This window comes from Ziziphus jujuba, chromosome 2 (assembly GCF_031755915.1).
Source record: "Ziziphus jujuba cultivar Dongzao chromosome 2, ASM3175591v1".
Lineage (NCBI taxonomy): Eukaryota > Viridiplantae > Streptophyta > Magnoliopsida > Rosales > Rhamnaceae > Ziziphus > Ziziphus jujuba.
The window spans coordinates 16,473,304-16,494,281 of record NC_083380.1 but is presented as its reverse complement, the minus strand read 5'-3'; the positions used below and the strand labels follow the sequence as shown (position 1 = coordinate 16,494,281).

The 20,978-nt window shown below is 28.9% G+C and overlaps 3 protein-coding genes across 5 annotated transcripts; 2 read left to right on the top strand and 1 right to left on the bottom strand.

The window, feature by feature from the left end:
- Positions 1-1,178: 1,178 nt before the first annotated feature.
- On the bottom strand, positions 1,179-5,419 carry LOC107418803 (cysteine-rich receptor-like protein kinase 44). 3 transcript variants are annotated; one of them, XM_025074318.3, is made up of 6 exons: positions 5,165-5,419; positions 4,785-5,081; positions 3,282-3,492; positions 2,862-3,099; positions 2,502-2,652; positions 1,179-1,615 (listed from the first exon to the last, which is right to left on the bottom strand). In XM_025074318.3, the coding sequence occupies exons 2-6, from the start codon at positions 5,019-5,021 to the stop codon at positions 1,244-1,246; spliced, it is 1,209 nt and encodes a 402-aa protein (XP_024930086.3). In that variant the 5' UTR covers positions 5,022-5,081; positions 5,165-5,419; the 3' UTR covers positions 1,179-1,243. The 3 variants fall into 3 exon arrangements, with proteins under 3 accessions (XP_024930086.3, XP_015882984.3, XP_015882985.3); XM_016027498.4 differs by having other exon boundaries at positions 4,785-5,026; XM_016027499.4 differs by having other exon boundaries at positions 4,785-5,069; positions 5,165-5,418.
- Positions 5,420-12,851: 7,432 nt separating this feature from the next.
- Positions 12,852-13,800, top strand: LOC132800824 (replication protein A 70 kDa DNA-binding subunit B-like). Its single transcript, XM_060815131.1, has 3 exons — positions 12,852-12,924; positions 13,296-13,446; positions 13,532-13,800. Exons 2-3 carry the CDS (start codon positions 13,300-13,302, stop codon positions 13,766-13,768), a joined length of 384 nt encoding a protein of 127 aa, XP_060671114.1. The 5' UTR covers positions 12,852-12,924; positions 13,296-13,299; the 3' UTR covers positions 13,769-13,800.
- Positions 13,801-13,804: 4 nt separating this feature from the next.
- Positions 13,805-14,644, top strand: LOC132799375 (uncharacterized). Its single transcript, XM_060815005.1, has 3 exons — positions 13,805-13,832; positions 13,892-14,134; positions 14,229-14,644. The coding sequence occupies exons 1-3, from the start codon at positions 13,805-13,807 to the stop codon at positions 14,462-14,464; spliced, it is 507 nt and encodes a 168-aa protein (XP_060670988.1). The 3' UTR covers positions 14,465-14,644.
- Positions 14,645-20,978: the final 6,334 nt, after the last annotated feature.

Below are 20,978 nucleotides of genomic sequence, written 5' to 3'. Positions count from 1 at the left end.
CTTTTTTTTTTTTTTTTAAAAGATAAAGTTAATAGAGGTTTGTTTCATTTTGAAGGTCAAAACTTTAAATATTATTTAAAAAATAACTGTTATAGATTTTTCCTTGGCCAATAAGAAATTTACCCAAGTAAATAAATAAATAATAGTAACTGTAGGAAAAGAGTATGCTGGTTGTTTTGGTCAATATTAGACTTCTGTCTAGCCCTCTTTCCTCTCTTCTTGGGGTCCACAGTTTTATTTATTTAATTTTATAAAGTTTTCACTAAATTTAAACTTTGCTAAATTCATGGGCCACTTTTCCAAGAAAAATGTTAAAATTTCATTAAATATGTGAGCACCCCTCTCTCTCTCTCTCTCTCTCTTTTAATAAAAAATGCCTCAGTTAGTATTATAGACACTGAATTGGAATCCTGTGCTATATAATATTATTGTATAAAACTTTTCGAAACAATAACAAAATTTTATCAAAATTCAAACTCAAATATAATGGTTAAATAGCTTTTTATTTATTTTATTTATTTATTTTTATTAAGCTCCCATGTCTTGGTCTCTGTCTCGTCTGTTGCTCTTATCTTTGTCTTGTTTCTACATTTTGTTGACCCACTTTTACCGTTTCACGTTTATAAGTCAGTGTCTGTCCAACACGCATTGACTATTGACTAACTATACTACACAAAAATAATTTCTTTTATTATTATTATTTTTTTCTAAATTATTGACTATTGACTAACATTATTACACAAATGTAATTTCTCTTATTGTTATTATTATGTTCTAAATAGATATTAAATTGGTGGTCCATATTGCTCCAGCGATATAATTCTTTCTTTTATGATAGCTTTCACAATAGTCAAAATTTTAATTGAGAATTGCTAACCCTTTTTACTGGTAATTAACAACTACATTTTATCTTTTGCAATACCATCAGCCATGTCATATAGACAGAACAAGTTTTCAAAGTAATTAATTCAAAGCAATCAATGATATCGTTGTCACCTAAATATTGCCATTTGTTATGAAAGAAATTGACAGCTTGACATGATAAATATTATTTTTCTTATTGCTCTGCCAGAAAAAAAATGATTTCATTTGTAAAAATAAATTGATAAACTCTTGCCCCTGACCATAAAATAACATATAGAAGAATGAACAAGACATAGAAAGAACCAATCAACACATAAAAAGAAAAACAAAATTTAATATATACCATAAATAGAGCTAACCACACTATACAACTCAAAGGTCATCTACCTTCATCAATAGAAGAAAAAGATATAGAATTTCTGGAATAGTCCTCAACAAAACTACTACCAGCAGAAGCTTTTGTGTTACCAGTGTAAGCGGTACTGGCATTAGTGCTAGTGAAAGCCGAAGTAGTGGTAGTCGTCCACCGCCCCGTACGGCCTTGAATTCCGGGTTTTCCTGGTCTCGGCAAAGTAAATGAGTCGCTGGAAAGCATTAGATGAATGGAGTTCATGTCCGGCCTATCTGATACTATGGATTGACAACATAACAATCCAAGCTGAATGCACATAGCTGCCTCGTCGCGATTGCATTTGGTCAGGGTAGGGTCGACCAATTCCATTGCTCTCCCTCCTTGATATAGCTTCCATGACTGCAAAAATAAGATTTAACATTAAGTTGATTAAGAAATATCATCAATAAGGATTAATGCATTCATCAGTGTCTGCTATGAATCAGAGTTGGTATGTGAAATGCAGGTTCGGTTCCAAGCAACCAAATCTCTCTAAAAGTGGAAAGAAAATTTATGGTTAACAAAAATGCATTTCTTGCCAAGGAAGAAAACTAGCTAAGAACTTGAATGAAGTGCATTGTCATAGGCCATTTGCAACACCTAAATGGAGATTACAGTGTGTAGCAGAAGCAAACAATCAGGTGAGCAACCATTTTCTGTGGGTTTTCTAAAGCAAAGAAAAACACACAACTGCTTGAAGAAAGATAACAGTTGCCAAAAGAAGTGAGCATCTCTGATTGAACATGAGCTGCAAGAAGATTACAGTTGGGAAACAAGTGATCCAATATTGGACGAAAACATGAGCTGTTAGAAGTTATTTGGATTTACAATAGCAATTGTTAGCAATATAGTTTCCCTATAGTTTCGTCAAGTCTGTACACTTTCCTCAAATATTTTTTATTCAATCCCTCATATTAACCAATTGAGAGCATAGAATTCTTCCATTTCTCTCTTTCTTGCTTTAATAGTAACAAAGCAATAAACAAGATGGAAATCAAGGTTACCGTACAGTAATAGGCAACAAGTTCAATGTGATTAGAAACAATTACTTTCGTCATTCTTAAACAAACAGAGGACCCAATAAGCAACAATCATTCAGAAACCAATCAACATCCTCTTATTTATAATCTAGCTCTCTAACCATTCAAAAAGAATGAGCAATAATAAAACCTTCAATCTTTCTTAAGGTTCATAAATAGAATTTTTTATGAAAGTTGCTTCAGAACTGTCAAAAGAAGTAACTTACATAACTCAAGAGGTCTGCCTTTTCTACCCCAAGCTGCTTATCTTGGTTCTTTCTTCCACTAACAATCTCCAACACCAAGACTCCATAACTGAAAACATCTGTCTTAACAGATAAATATCCACGCATTGCGTATTCAGGGGCCATGTAACCACTGCATTTAATGAAACAGTTTGGTTATTTTCTTTTTTTTCTGGTGTTGCATAACTTCATTTTCCTATTGCTCCTCATGGCAACAATAAGAACACTAACAAACAACGTATCTAAAAGTTATAAACAAAAATTCAACTAATACCATTTGGAATAGTATGAATTATTATATAAAAGCAAGATCAAGATATGTGAGATGACGAAATCACTCACTAAGTACCAGAAATCTTGAATGTATTCAAATGGGTGTCGTCACCAGGAAAGAGTCTTGCCAAGCCAAAATCTGAGATTTTTGGATTCAGCTTTGCATCTAATAATATATTACTGGCTTTAATGTCTCTATGAATGATCCTTGTGGGAGCCTCTTCATGCAAGTAGAGAAGAGCTCTAGCCACACCTGTAATTATGCGAAATCTTGTAGTCCAATCCAGTGAGGCAGACTTCTCTTTATCTGAAATGGTTTCACCATTTTAGCTATTAGTCCAGATTGTAAAACCATGTTTGCCAAAACCCCACAACTCCCAGTTTAACTAAATGATCTTATCCAATGAACAATTTATAAAATTTAATCAGCAGCAAACAAGAATCAACAAAATCCCCAAAATGAAAAAAAAAAAAAAAAAAAAAAATTACCAAATAGGAAATAATCGAGGCTTTTGTTGGGCAAGTACTCATAAACTAGCATCTTCTCAGGTCCTTCCACACAACAACCAAGTAGAGTTACAAGATTCTTGTGCTGAATTTTCAGTAACAGCTTCACCTCATTGGTGAATTCTCTCACTCCCTGCCGTGAATCTACTGATAGCGTCTTCACTGCTATTTCTTGACCATTTGGCATCAACCCCTGCATACAATTGGCATAATGTATTTGAAATGTGAAAGTAACAAACTATAGCAAACTGGCATAGCATGTAATGTATTAATGAAGATGGAAAATAAAAAGATTGTGGTATTTAATTAGCACATGTCATCTGGGTATTAAATTTAATTTATGCTTTATGTTTCTGGTAAAAGGCTTTCATTTCATATCATTACCATCTGGAAAAACAGCTGAGACTCCAGATGGTCATTTTAGACATTGATAACAGCATTAGCGTAAACAAGGTGATATTCTAAAATTCACACTTCCTCCAAGCTAAGTTGGTTTTTTGGCTTTTGTCTTGTGTCTTAATTAACAAAGGGGTAGAGTTCTTTCTCCCCTAAAACAACTGACATGTGAAATCAGAGAAGGAAGATCTGAATCACTATGAGACTATGTTCAAGACAACTTCCAGGATAAAAGGGGTTCCATTTCCTAATAAGATACAAGTCTACCTGTCCAAAATCTCTGCATCGGACCATGTCCATACCAAAAGCCAAATAAAACATCAAGACCAAGAAGCTTGCCATAATCATATCTAACAAAAGATCAAGCAACTTTTAAGAGTGTCGGTAGATGTAGTGTTTTATTCACATTCAATCATTTTATAGAACGGTTCATTTTTTATTATACATGGTCATAGTGTTTTATTTATTTATTTATTTTTTTTTGGGGGGAGGAGGGTTTCTGATTATTTCGCATTTAGATGTGAAAAACAACAACAATAATAATAATAACATTAAGGTATATTTTTATTATCAAAATACTACAAACACCAACTTGTTTATCAATTTTATTTACCAGCCAGTTATTTTTCTAACAAAAAGAAGAAGAAAGAAACAAAGAAATGGTGCTAGAATTAAGTGATCATAAACTCTGTTAAAGTTACAAGACTCGGTGCTCAATGCTCACACCAACCATACCATATCATAAGCTAATATTTTTTATAAAATATAAAAAATACTATATATATCCAAAACCAAACTCTTATGATGTCAAAATCTAGTGCAAATGTCGTCAGCTACATCAACGGTTATCAGCAAGTAGCTACGAGGCAATGCCCTGACATCAGACGGAGCCGATACTAGTTATTTAATCACTCTCTAAAATCTACGACATTGCATCAGACACTTTAACTATAGCGCAATTAAAATAATAATAATAATAATAATAACAAATCATTGATTCAGGTTCTGACAAGAAAGATCAACCAGACCATATCTTTAAAAAACCGAAACAAAAATGCCCAAAATGAAGTGGGAAATTACGAGGCGAACCTTATAAACGGGACCGAAACCTCCGTGACCGAGTTTGTTAAGGTCGGAGAAGAAACTGGTAGCGATTTGCAGAGTACGGAGTTCGAAAAACAGATTCCAAGAAAAGTCAACACCTTCGTCAGCTTGGTCAACTCCACCACCACCACCACCACCACCACCGCCACTTTCTGAGCCGCCATGTTTTCCACGTCCCCATCTGTGCGCCAAACACGCCAAAAGAGACGAGATAAATCCCATGGCGGCTGCATCAAAAATTCCGTACAACTCCTCAATCAAATTTAGTACCTATATAAAATTCTAAGATTTTTCAAATACAGACACCCAAAAAAATAAAATAAAATAAAATAAATACAGATATGGCTTTTTGATGAGAATTTTACATTTTATTTCGTCTTGTTGTTGGAGAGCTCTGTTTCTCTCAGGTTTCGTCTCTGTTTCTCTCAGGTTTCGTCCGGTTGCTAACATAGCTGGGACATATGGTAGGTGTTTGTAAGTTTACACTTTTATTTGAAAGTTGGTTTTTTTTCTTTTTTTTTACTTTCTTGTGGAAGTGGAAGATTTTGGTTTTTCTTCTTCTTCTTCTTCTTCTTGTTGCTTTCTATTTTATGATCTTCTTCCTCCAACAGGGTCTTTTATTTGTTGTTGTGTTGTTATCATTACATATATATGGAAATGTGGATGGTGGACAGCTCAATAAAACGTTAAAATTTGTCTTTCTTTTTTTTTTTCAATTTTTTTATAGGGTATTTAATATTGACTTTTACCTCTCTCAACCATACAATTATTATTATTATTATTATTTTGAACTAGTTCACTAATTGAGCCATAATTATTGAAATATTTATATTGCATGTGGTAATTAAAAATTATGTAAAATGATATGGTATAACCATTCTTAACTCATCTGTGAAGATATTTTAACTTTATGAAATTAAATATAAATTGACTTCATCATTTAAACTCGTATTTTTAAATAATTAAATATAATTATCTTCTATTTAAAATGTTAAAAAGTATCCTAACCATTGCAACTGTTACATATTATACACTTTCTAACAAAACTAGTAAAGAATAAAATCAAATTGTATTGGAGGATATATGACTATAATAAAATAACAAAACAAACCCAATTTCATATTGAGATTCTTGTTATTTCAAAATTAAATATATACATATATATATATATATATATATATATATATATTGAGATTCTTATTAAAATATCATGTATATGGTAAAAAAACCACCTGATGAATAATGATGGTTCGGCCGGCCGTTTTTATATTATTATCATTACTATCTGAGACGCGGTTGAGGACCCATTAAGCTTTGCAATTGAGAAAAAAAAAAAAAAATTGCATATAGTTAAGTATTGGTTGTTATTTATATCATTTTTTTTTTATTTTTCAAATAAATGAACTTTTAACACCCGTTAAAATTATTGAATTTTGTTTTGAGATTTTTAAAATCAATTTTCTCATATTGATAATTTTTTTTTTATAATCTTTACAAATTAGTCCAATTCAGTTAAAATTAACAAAAATTGGGAATATGTGCAATGCATCTGACCTTCAAATTTGATTTTTTAATTTATTTTTATATTTTAACACCTAAAAAATTTATAAAAAAACGTGGGAGCTTCAAAAAAAAAATATCAAATGTTAAAAAAAATTTTGAAAGTCCAAAAAATAAATTCCAAGGGCATAATAAAAAACACCAGGTATTGACAAACAAATCCTAAAGCCCAAAAAAAAAAAAAAATTCCACATGGTTAAATAAAATTTTGAATGCGTGCCTGAAAAAAACACCTAGTACTCAAAAAAAAATTATAAGAGCCCCAAAAAAATACTAAATGTTTAACAAGATCATAAAGCTCTCGAAAAAATTAGGTGCTAAAAATATTTTGAGAACATAATAAAAACACTAGATAGTAAAAAAATTTTAACAGCCTAAAACAATACTAGATATTTAAAAAAAAAAAATCTAAAAGCCCAAAACAATACTAGATAGAAAAAAAAAATTCAAAGCATGATAAAAATTTACCAAATATTCAAAAAAAATTCCGAACACATAATAAAAGTATCAAATGTTTTAATAATTTCAAAAGTACCAAAAAAAATACCAAATCATTAAAAAACAAAATCTGAGTGATACCACATATTCAAAAAAAATTCTAAAAGGCCCAAAAAATACTAAATATTAAAAAAAAAATTAAGAGTCCAAAAAAATCAAATGTTAAAAAATATCAAATAGTAAAAAAAATTCTAAGAGCCCTAAAAAAATACCATATGTTCAAAAAAATCTAAAAGTTTAAAAAAATTCCGAGAATCTTATAAAAATACCAAATGTTTAAACAATTTCAAAAGCCTACAAAAATACTAAATGATTAAAAAAATTCCGACTGTCAAAAAAAAAAAAAGATATTAAAAAAATCTTAAAGGCCAAAAAAATAGTAATTTTTTTAATGTCTAGTAATTTTTTTGGGGGGTTTTAGGTTTTCTTTTTTTAACATCTAGGATTTGTTTCAAGCTCTCAAAATTTTTTTTAACCATATGATGTTTTTACTGGGCTTTTTAATTTTTTCTTGAATATATTGTATTTTCTATTCGTCCCTTTGGAAATTTTCTTTTATTATCTGGTATTTTTTTGAACTCTTAGTTCTTTTAAATATTGTTTTTTTTTAGTTTTTAATTTTTTAAATAGAAAAATATTAAAACTAAATTAAAAAAATCAGATTTGGAGGTCACATGGATTGCACACATTACCAATTTAACGGTTTCCATCCATTTTAGTCGAATTAGACCAATATGTAAATATTTTGAAAATAATAAATGTCAATTTAAAAAATTGATTTGCAAAGTCTAAAATGAAATTCAATAATTTAAAAAAAATACTAAAGCGACTTGATTGAAACCCAATAATTTGAAAATTTTATGGATTGAGCAAAGTTATTTTAAAAAAAAAAAATAATAATCTTAATGTGAAATTTGACATATTAATCTTGTTTTTATTTTAGTCTTTTTTTTTTTTTTTTTTTTCCTTGACGTTGCGTCACTTTGATTGAAACCCAAAATATCAGGGAAGCAATAATAGTACTAGTAATAAACAAAGATTGAAAATTGCAAATTGAACTTGGTCAACCGTCAACCGTTTTGTGTTTTCCACAGAGTGGTTTTCCATAGAAAGTCAATGTCAATAGAGGCCCTACGCGCTTTCTCCAACATAAAAAGGCGAACCGGTGCTTGAATATGAGCTTTGAATTTTTTGGCTAATTGCTTCAGTGAGCCACATGCACAAATACACGTATCTTTATTCTTCTCTCCTGTATGGATGACACATAAAGTACGTGCATTGGCTTCTAAGACTTTATCCACCAAAAGTCATTTTCTCAATTTGTTTTCATCTTATATTAAAATAAAATAAAAAAATCTGACTTTTGTGAATGGACATATTGAATTTATTTTACTAGTAATTTTGGGCTATAAAATAAATAAAATTTACTGGATACTATGAATAACATTAAAACATGACTGCTTGATATTCAATGGACATTCTCTTATCAGTATGTTTTGGTAAGGAGGGAATAGAAAACCGAATGAAACAGTTATTCTTTAAAGGTTATTCATATTTTAGTTGGTTAAGATTTTTATTTATTCCAAGGCAACCAATATTCTTCAAATTTAAAAAATAATTAATCCTTACAAAATTGATAGGAATACATAATCTTAATATATTTGGAATAAAAAAAATTTACGTAAAGTGAAGATCAACTTTGAGTTTTCAAAGCTTCAACTTTCTTTTTAATTGACTTTACTCTATTTCATTGATTTTGTTTAAATATTATGACTTTCATCTTCATTGATTTGATTTATTTGATTTAGAAATCTACGATTATCAAATGGTTCAACAAATTAATCTTCCTCGAGTCAAGTAAACTCTTTTTATTTTATTTTATTTTCCTTTTGCATGATTTGCCTTGTTTGCGTAATTGAACGAATAAATTCTACCTAGAGGATTTTTTTTTATTTTTTTATTTTGGCTTATAACAGTTGTATATTGCACCCCTTCCCCTCCCCTCTTATTACGATCTTGTTTACTTTTTGCTCATTTTCGACCAAGTGGAATGACATATTGCTTGGTTTTTAGTTTCAATGAATATTTTGACAAATTGATTGATTAGAAAAAATAAAACTATGTACTGGTATGATATGTAGGGAAGGGAAGTTGTTTACAATCGCATAAAAATGCTATTATATGCCCATTACACATAAAATTTAATATATAAACCAGTAAATTTAATGTTTATTGGTTTAAAATTTGTCTCACTACTTGAATGCACGAATCGCAGTTTCTCTTTAAATCTAGATGAGCTCATTATATACTAACGATACACGCTCATTTGGATTGCTGCTTATTATGCGAAATAATGGTGGGTGAACGAGAATGCTAAAACTAGTAAGCTGAATTAGATGCAAGTTTTGAAGAAATTCATGCAAGCTATAGATCCTGATAATAAAATATGAAGTGCATTTACTAGTGGTAGACACATTGAAACCCAGTAAATCTTTGTAGAAGTAGCTTTACAGATTCCAGAATGAAACATTCCTCAGTTGAAGAATCATTAGAGGTACATAAGACATGGGAAACCCTTGACAATTTTTTATGAAGGAATATTCACCTTAGAAGTATATTTTGTCTTTAGAATAACTAAATATAATTTGGAGTGTATAAAAATATGTAATATTTTAACATTAATCAAATTTAAAAGTTATTTAAAAAGAAATTGGCAATAATAGGTCCATTTGAGTATTCTCTAGTCACAACCAAGCACTATAATAGAAATTCGGTATTCTATTTCATAGAAACAAGAAAACATAAAATATATAAATAAAAAAAATAAAAAAAAACTATTCTATTCCAAGGAATATTTGTTCTATATTTTATAAAATAGCAATATCGCAAGCCAAACATAATTTAATAGTTTTTCGATCAGAACTTTACTTTTTAGTTTTTTTTGGATTATTTTAAAGTTTTAAATATAAAATTATTATTTAAGATTAAATGAGTTATGACATGGTTTATTTTAGTTTCCTAGGATTTTAATATATCATTCAACTCATTTCGACCATACACATATTTAAAAATTTTAATCTTTAAAGTAATCCAAAAACTAATGTTAAAAGGATTTTATGGTTTTTTTAATCAAAATGTTCTAATAGTTTTTTTATCAGAACGTCCTTATAATTTTTCTATTGGAATATCTTGATGAGAGATTAACTTTAATATTGAATTTTTTTTTAATTTTCTTATATAAAATTGTCATTACCAATGGTAAAAATTCAATAAAAAAATACCACATGATCATAATCAGGGATTGCAGAAAATATGTATGTTGAGACCTGTTCAAAACTTATTTTAGGGGGAAGAAGGAAATTAAGTCAAATTCGGTTGGTTGATTTGCTTGGATTGGTGAAAATGTTTGATGGAAAGATTCAGCCGGCAGAAAAAGAGATATTTAAATACTTGTTTAATGACAAAATTCAGTAGGAAGGAGATTTTTTTTTTTTTTTTTTTCTGAAATTATCAGGTAGGAGATATTTCAATCCATAATGATATAGCGTTATAAACATCAAATTGTTTACTTAGAACATTTATTAAATGACGTAGTCAAGTAGTGTATTGAATATATTGATTGACATATTTCTATATATTTTAAACGTGCATAAAAGAACATTTAAATAAATTAATTAATAAAAAATAATCCAATTAGAAGGTTACTTCATTTATTATATCGTTTAATGAACAATTTGATCATTTTCGTATTATTGGAAAACAAAAATAAATTATTAAAAAAAATCATATATAAGTACATATTAATATACTATTTCATTTTCACGATTATAATATTTTCTAAATTATAATAAATGGGATATGATCCCAGTCCACAACCTCTTACCAACAGCCCTCATATTTCAAAGGTATAACTGTTGTTAAATATATTTTTGAAACTAGATCTTCATAGGAAATATTGCATTCAGAAAAAAAAAAAAAAAAAAAAAGAGCAAATATAATTGTTTCGTATTAACCAAGCTGAAAAACAGAAGAAGAAAAAAAGAAATATAATAGTTTCAATAATGTTGTTTGTTTTCAGGGCTTAAGGCTTTTTTTTTTTTTTTTCCCTTCTTTTTAATATATTGAGGAGGAGAGATTTTATCACTACATTTTGAATCTAAAATTTGAAATTCGTCACTACTAATCATTATTAAGACGACTGTCGCAGAGGAATTTTAGGGCTTAAAGTTAATGCCTGCAAGTTGAGTGCTACGATACAATTACATTTTTTATTTAACCATCTTAATTGTAAGTGAATGTATATAACGACTTTTATATAAGGTATTATGGTTCAAAGAAATAAGAATCTTCAAAACAAATATTAATATATTTTGTAAAAACTCTATCAAAATTTTCTAATCTGTATGAACTACTCGGAAGTTAATTAGAAATATGCAAAAACACAAAAACACACACACATGAATAGGGCCAGGGTCATCAAATTTATCCACTAAATTTTGTTTTTCTGGTAATATTTCTATTTACCCATTGATATATGCACCTTTAAAAGGTTGAACGAAGCCAAATTCTCACTATAATGTGGATGCAATGCCATCATAAAATTGTTGTATGTATGTATGTTGCATACACTTTGTTTGGGTTGAACATATTTACATATATCATCCACGCATGTTCGGGTGTATATATATTTATTTATTCATTTTTCAATAGTTTTCATGAACGAAACCTTATTAATTTATTTATTTTATATATATTATTTATAATATTTGCAGAATTAAGTGATCGTCGGCTTTTGAAGCTAAGCTAAAGCACATATAGAAGGAACAAAAGTAAATGGTCAGTCTTTAATTAGGAAACACAAAATTATGATGGTTTGTTAGCATTAATCAGTGGTAATTACATATCTTTATTAATTATAAATTTAGAGGAAAAAATGTAAATTTAAAATGAAATACAATTTGAAATTGCATGTGTTGGCTTTTATTTTTAATTTTTTTCCTTCTTTTATATTTTCAATTAGTTGATGTATTTAATAAATCTTAATTACTACTAAAATACACTAATCAACAATTAAAGTAAATAAATTACACATAATTTAAGAAAATAATTGAACTTAAGAACATTAATATTCCATGAATAATATAGCTGCAACAAGAAATATACGACCAGAAAAAAAGGGTCATCCAAAGAAAGAAATTAGCAGAAGAGATTGACAAACATCTACCAGATTTTTTATCACCATTTCTAACTTAGATATAATTATATAGTTCGGCTACAATATACATATATATATATATATATATATATATATATCAAATATTAGAATATTTATCAAATTTATGTACAAATAATACGTGTTTAATTATTATTATTATTTAATATATTTATATAATTCAAATATAAAAAATTAAATTTTTAAATGAATAAATAAATTAAAAAATAAATTAATTAGATATTGTTAATCACCTCATAAATAAATTTAGTGAATATTTTATTAAATTTAATATTATTTTTTATATATATATATATACAAGATAAAGATTGACAAATACATACATATATATATATATATCTATTAGTCTATACTATAAGCGAGAAGGGCTCCCAAGTTTTGGTCATGTTTTACTGTTTAAAATGGTTCCAAAACGATTACTTTTTGTGCGTTTTGGCTTTTCTTTTCTTTATTTTTTTACTATTCAACAGTTGCCATACTGGTGAGATCCACATTTTATGCTTTTTTTTTTATTTTGCCATACAGGTGTTAGGGGTTGTGGTATGGCATGCATTATGGTTATGATGACTTACAGTATGGTAAGGATAAAGTTGGTGTACTTTATACAAAATTCTGGACTTCATTATTGTACTTCAGAAAAGACTTTGCCTTACCATGTAAGTAAAGATTTTGATTTATAATATTTTAAAGCCTATTTCTTTGGTTTTCAGTATTTAAATGCCATTGCCTTTTTTTCTTTTCTATTTTTTTTTTGTTTTCCGCTTTTCTCTCCCCCTACTCTCTTTATCAGTGACGATAAAGAACATGAGAATTGTGTTATTCACTACAAAATTGGTAACTTTAATTTTTTCCATTCCTTTGTCTTATTACTTAATTTCCTCGTGCATTTCAATTCTTTTGTGAGTTCATGAATTTCATTGAGCATGGATCTTTGCATTTTTCATTGCTTTTGTGTGCACATGCATATGATTTATATTTCAGTTCTTCACCCAATATCACATATTGATATATGAAAAACCAACATGTATTTATGCTAACAAAAGGACTAGCTTGTCTGCGTAGATTATCTCAAACATCCATTTTTTGAGAGCTCTAACAACTGCCAGAGCATCCGTGTTCCTCATAGTCAATGACTATGTCATCTATAATTTGGTTTATTTGATTCATAGTGATTTCATTTTATATTTTTCTAAAATATAATATAGCAAAATGGTTAGAGAAGTAAAGCTAATCAAGGATATTCAAGCTCAACAAAGAGGTTGGACAGTAAAAGTGGTGATTATTGAGAAAGCAATGCCACGAGTTTCTAAATCAAGTCCAAACAAATATCAAAGGTTAATCTTAGCTGATGAAGAAGTAAGTTTGTTTTGATAATATATTTATTTTGTATAATTTGTTTCATATATAACTCAATTTTAAGTCTCTTGTTTTTCTTATACAGGGTAATAAGATCCAGGCCACAATATATGGTGGAGACATCCACATCTTCCGAGACACACTCATAATTGGGAAAAATTATTATATTTCTAATGCTTGGGTTAAAGAAATTGGTGGACAATATCAGATTGTTCAAAATAATTTGCAATGGACTATAAATGGTCGAACCATTGTGGAAGAAGTGACTGGAGATTCAGAGATAATTGTGCCTGCTGTTTACAGCTTTGTCCCGTTCTCATGACTACACACTTATATTGACTCTCTATCCCACATCGGTATGTTTGTCTATATAGTCAATTTGTTCAGCTATATTTTTATAACTTTTCATTTGTGAATCTTTCTTTTTTTTAGGATTCTGTTAAAGATATTGAAAAAATTGCCACATTATCCAGTGGTCATAAGCTTCTAATTCAAGTTAAAGCATCTAAACATGAATATCGTGATATTACAAGATGGAAATACACAATCCTTTCTGTTTGTGATACTATTTCAAAAGAAATCAACACATTAACACAAACAGATACTTCAAATGATGCTGAAGTTAGTCAAGTTTTAGAAATTGTTGAAGAGCAAAGTGGAAAATCATTAGGCATAACTGAATTAAGAGGTATGAACATGTTTGATACATTATATCCTAAGTGAAATTACATGAGCTTTTATTTAATGTTCTAATGCATATATATTACAACTTTCAAAATCAGATATATCTGGAAGTGCTGACAATGCTAAGATAGAGCAAATGAGCAATGAAGATAAAGTCCTAGCTGATTTGGTTTCAAAGCCTACTGCAAGAAACAATGCAACAAAGAAACTAAAGCTGATGATTTCCAAAAGTGCAGATGAGGCAGATCCAATAGCGCTGAATCTTGAAAGTTCTCATTTACAATTTGGTGAAGGGAGTAGGAAGCAGTTTGCCGAGCTTAAAGACAATGCTTAATTTGTTATCATGGGAACCATCTTTTTGTTAATGTGGACATGATAGATTACTATCAGTTCATAAGTAGATTATTATCAGTCTTTTGTGAATTTATAGAATATTTAGACTATACTATGACAGTTACACTAATATTATTATTTTGTACATTGCAAGATGTAATAGAAATTGATTTAGGTATAACCTAATACATTTCTATTAAATCTTGCAATTTATCTTAGGAAGATAGCAATGATGCTAAGATAGATTCATCTATGACACAAGTATTTTATGACAACTTTTTGTTTAACGAAAGTAAAATATTAATTATGAGTTTTTATGATTGTACTTATATTTCCTATGATCATTTTTTATTTTTTGTGTTTCTTTTAGTTAATATATAAATCCATGAAAAAATTAAATTTCATGATAATGGACTAGAATCAAAATAAATTGTTTATGTTTTCATTAGTTTTAAAATTAATTTATTCTCACTAAATATCTAAAACATCTCAATATTGATTGGTGTATAAAAAACAAATAAAATTGAAAGGATGAAGCTAGAATCTAATTACGAACAATAATGGTTTTTGCTTTTTCAGATTTTCTGCTTTTCTAGATTTTCTGTTCATCTAAGAGTTGGTGATGCAACCTTGCTGCCTTTATCTAGAAAGTAATTCATTCTCAAAAGGGCGTGTCCATACCTGAAGATAAAAGACCTGTTTTAAGTATTCAAGTGGTGTAGGCTGATACATCGGACACCCATACATCGGATATTTTATATCGGACACCCATGTCTCGGACACAACTTAGCTCGGACAGACATCAGTTACCTTGGCCAGACACAACTTAGCTCGGACAGACATCAGTTAGCTCGGACAAACACAACTTAGCTCGGACAGACATCAGTTAGCTCGGACAGACACAACTTAGCTCGGACAGATATCAGTTAGCTCGGCCAGACACAACTTAGCTCGGCCAGACATCAGTTAGCTCGGCCAGACACAACTTAGCTCGGCCAGACATAACTTAGCTCGGACAGACAGAACTTAGCTCGGACATATATCAGTTAGCTCGGCCAAACACAACTTAGCTCGGACAAACACAACTTAGCTCGGCCAGACACAACTTAGCTCGGCCAGACATCAGTTAACTCGGCCAGACACAACTTAGCTCGGCCAGACATCAGTTAGCTCGGCCAGACACAACTTAGCTCGGCCAGACATCAGTTAGCTCGGCCAGACACAACTTAGCTCGGATAGAGACAACTTAGCTCGGCCAGACATCAGTTAGCTCGGCCAGACACAACTTAGCTCGGCCAGACACAACTTAGCTCGGCCAGACATCAGTTAGCTCGGCTAGACATCAGTTAGCTCGGCCAGACACAACTTAGCTCGGCCAGACACAACTTAGCTCGGTGAGACATCAGTTAGCTCGGTCAGACACAACTTAGTTCGGACAGACATCAGTTAGCTCGGCCAAACACAAGTTAGCTCAGACAGACATCAGTTAGCTCGGATAGGCCATAAGTTAGCTCGGACATCAGGCAGACATAAGTTAGCTCGGTTGAAGAAATAATTCCGCCTAAATGTCAAAGTCAACTCGTTACCTAATTTGCGATTGATTTTCTTTCTTTTTGGGTTTTTATTTATTTATTTTCTGGACAAATAACTTTAAGAAGGTTTTTATTTTATTGTAAATTAATTAATTCCTAATTTAATATAAAGGAATTAATTAATCAAACTTAGATTAGGAAAGGAAGTATAGTTGCAGCCAACTAGGATTCTTTATTTGTGTGGCCGGTTTTACCTAGGGTTTTTAGGGTTTATTTTGTTTCTTTCAAAGCCTATTTAAAGGCTTAGTTATCAATAAGAACTAACTTTGATTTGATTGAGAAAATACTTGTGAGATTAATTATGTCTTTATTCTTTGAGAACATCTAAAACACCATTAGAGAATTGGTTGTTTTAGTTTGACTTATCAATAGGTTTTCCATCCCCTATTGTGGCGTCTATATTATACCAAGGTTTCTAACCACAGGTTGGTTAGGGGTTGAGGTCAATTTCATTAGAACTTGAACTTAATTAAGATCCGGACTAATATAATACAGGTTTAGGAGCAGGTCGTCCTAGATTCGTATCAGTTGGAAGTGTTCTTACTTTAAAATTATATGATGCGATTTGGATATTAAATTTATGAAAAACTTGGGATAAAATGATTAATTTCTTTATGTTTGTTAATAATTTAAGATTAAATCCTTCTAAACAAATTGAAAAATGTTAATTAAAAAAACTAATTTAACAAATTTTTAATTCAAACTTTTACATATTACTTAAAAGCTATTAAACATTCAAATTTTAATCCAAACCACGTGCATCGCACGTGGCCATACCTATTATACATATATATAGCTTATTCAAAAATCTAAGATTGAAAACGACCGAATTCTGATCGTGGCATTTCAAGAAAGGTCCAAACAATCTATCATTCTTTGGTCTAAAATCGATCAAGTAGGCTTTTTGACTCTCATAACAAACAGGGACTTTGACTCTCATAACAAACACGGACCTTTTTTTTTTTTTTTTCTTTTCCCCTTGAAATAACAATCATGGACGTACACTCACATATAGAAGACTGTTTATATATATATATATATATATATATAGAGAGAGAGAGAGAGAGAGAGAGTTTTTCTTTGATCAAGTCCTATCTGACCATATAAAGTATGGATAAAAACATGCCAAAAAGTTGGACCATTGGATTCAAATAGTTTTACTAGGATGGCTCCGATTGTAAAAAAACTCAAGTGCTAAAAATTATCATTCGCACCGAGCTTCTTCTCCTCTGATACCCATTCGCACCATCCTTCTTCTCTTTTGATCCCATTCGCATCTTCCTCTTCCCCTATAGTATTTTTTTTTTTTTCTACTTCCACCACCATCTTCAGCTCGCATGCAAGCTGTTCTAGTCTCCCATACCAAACTCAAACTTACCAAAAAATAAGAAAAAGAAAAGAAAAAAATTACTCAAAAATTAGAAAAATATTACAAAAGAATTATTCAAAAAAGTACCAAAAAGTTTTTCAAAAAATTACATAAAAAAATTTAAAAAATTTACAAAAGTCGACTTTGGCCCACTATTTTTTTTTGGTTGTTAATTTCCAATCGGTTTTTTTTTTTTTTAACTTTTAATTTTATAATGTTCAATTGGCTCTTAATATTTTTTTATGGTTAAATTTAAATTTTGTAATCTTAAATGATACTTGTATAAGTACCAAAAAAATTTAAAACAAAAAATTACAAAAGAATTAAAAAACAAAAATAACAAAAAAAATAAAAAAAATTACAAAAGTCAACATTTTTACAATGTAAAAACATTGGTTTTGATCCTTTCAATTTTTTTTTTTATTTTTTTATTTTATAATTTTTAATTGATCTTTTTTATTATCTTTCAATTTTATAATTTTCAATTGATTTTTAATATTTTTTATTAAATTTAAATTTTATAATTTTAAATAATACTTTTAAAAATATTAAAAAAACTACAAAAATTATAAAAAAATAAAAAAAATAACCCAAAAAATTAAAAAATTTACAAAAACTTCAAGGCCATACTGACAAAAAGTCAAAGCCTACGCTAACGAAAGTCGTTAGCGTCGGCCTATACAAATTTTTTTTTATTTTTTTGTCACTTTTTTTGTAAATTCTTTTATAAAATTTTAAGAGAGCGAAAGAAAAATAAATAGAGAGAGAGAGAGAGAGATTGCGCCATTGTTTTGCAAAGGAAGCAAAAAGAAATAAAACATAGAGAGAAAAGGGAAGAGAGAGAGTGGGACCCACATTGCTTCTTAGTTATGACCACTGGGTAGACAATTGGTAATTGATATTTTTAAAAAGAATGTGGGACCCACATTGCTTCTTCTCTCTCCCTTCTCTCTTTACCTTTTATTTCTTTTGGGACCCACATTGCTTCCTCTTTCCTTTATGACCACTAGGTGGGCAATCGGTGTTTGATATTTTTAAAAAGAATGTGGGACCCATATTGCTTCTTCTCGCGCTCTCTTTCTCTCTCTACCTTTTATTTATTTTTTTTTTGCTTCCTCCATGAAACAATGGCACAAACTCTCTCTCCCTCTCTCTTTATTTCTCTTTCTCTTTCTTAAAATTCCATAAAAAAAATTTACAAAGAAGTAACAAAAAAATTAAAAAAAATTTGCACAAGCCGATGTTAGCGTCGGCTTTGACTTTTGTTAGCATCGCGTTTGACCCTTTTATAAATTTTTTTAATTTTATTGGTTTTTTTAATTCTTTTGTAATTTTTAAATTTTTTAATATTTTTAAAAATATTATTTAAAATTATAAAATTCAAACTTAGTAAAAATATATTAAAGATCAATTGAAATTTACAAATTGAAAGATAATAAAAAAAAAGGTCAAAATCAATATTTTTATATTATAAAAGCGTTGGCTTTTATAATTTCTTTTATTATTATTTTTTTAAATTTTTTTATAATTTTTTAAAATTATTTTGGTACTTTTATGAGCATCATTTAAAATTATAAAATTTAAATTTAACCAAAAAAAAATAATAATTAGGAGCCAATTCAAAATTATAAAATTACGAGTTAAAAAAAAAAGGACCAATTACAAATTACAAAATTGAAAATTAACAAAAAAAATTAATGGGTCAAAGTCGACTTTTGTAAATTTTTAAAATTTTTTTTATGTAATATTTTGAATTTTTTTTCTAATTTTTGAGGTATTTTTTTCTTTTTTTTTTTAGTAAGTTTAAGTTTGATATGGGAGACTAGAATGGCTAGCGTGTGAACTGGAGATGGTGGTGGAAGTAGAGGAAAAAAACACTATAAGAGAAGAGGAAGATGCAAATGGGAATCAAAGGAAAAGAGGAGAAGAGGGATGGTGCGAATGGGTATCATAGTAGAAGAGGGGTGGTGTGAATGGGTATTGAAGGAGAAGAGGAGAAGAAGCTTAGTGCGAATGGTAATTTTTGGCACGTGATCTTCCTTATAATCTGAACTGTTTGAGTAAAATTATTTGAATCCAATGGTTAAGATTTTTGGTCCACATTTTCTATTGTCAGGTCAAACCTGACCATAAAAAAACTCTATATATATATATATATATATAAGATAAGACTAAATGCAGACGGTCAATATACGGATCAATATCAAAGGCGATGTTTTTTTAAAAAAATATCGATTTTATTGTTACACATATATATTAAAGCCTTTTTTTTTTTTAACATCAATTTTGATACTAATTTGCATGTGAATCATCTGTTATATATATATATATATATATATGAACCTAAATCTAAATGCACCTCCTTTGTATTCCAAATTTAATCTGTTTGGTTTAGACTAAAATGGAGCTGTCCCATCCATACTATCAGAAATCAATTTCAAAATATAAGAAAAATACAATTAAAATATTTTAAAATTAATGACTTATAAATTAGTTTTGAATTAACATAACAATAGCTTAAATAATTTATTTTTATATAATGCAAGAATATTTCAAGTATGATGTACACATATTTGGTAGGGATGAATGAAAATATTCATAAAAAAGAAAAAAATAATAAAGTAGAAGGACGAAAAAGTGAGATGAAAGACCAACAAAAAATTTTTTTAAATTATAAAAAAAGCCGCTTCATCCTTATATATGAATAAAAGAAAAGTAATTAGCTATTTTCTATTGCTCTTCATGTACTTACAAAAATAAAAGGAAAAATTAAAAAAAAAAATTTACTGGTAAACTATCATTTTACCCATCTAGTTTTTGAATGGTTGATTAATTCTTGTTGATCTGAAAAGAGTTCATACCTCAGCTATATTCTTTTTCTTTTTAAGTTAATATTCTTCCAATTTCCTTCTCTTATTAACATTCATAAAAGTTAGAATCGACTATGAAACTAGACTGTATCAAAACGATAATTTTTATATTTTGAAGAAGGTGAAAAGACAACATAAGCATTAATCAGATCAATATTTATAAAAAAACAAAAAAAGAAAAAGCAAAAAACATTTATCAAGTCAGTATATTTTTAATATATATAAATTGGTAACTATGTTTCAAATCCATCTAAATAGTAAACAAATAAAAATCTGTGGATTGCTAAGTCAACTGTTATTGGTCAGTCATTTGCCCTTTTGTCAAGAAGGAAAACACTCGTGGAGAACGCTGGGAAATTCCTTCCAAACATGTCCAGTTTTATTTTATTAGTTTATTTAATCTAACTTTTTTTTTTAATAATTATTTAATCTGACTTGTTGGGTGTCTTCCTTTCTAAAATATTTATCGTCTGCGCTTAGTTTTCTTTCTTTTTTTTTTTTTTTTGGTTCCTTTTTAATAAAAAAATAAATTATCGTATGTGTTTTTTCCCTATTCATTTTGTGTTTAATGGGAAATATCAGATATTCTCTTGTAAGGATAAGGATACAACATTAATATATAATATCTAAAACCTTACCATATAGTGGAGGAGTTAATTTTGCACTTTGCTATGGGTAATGATT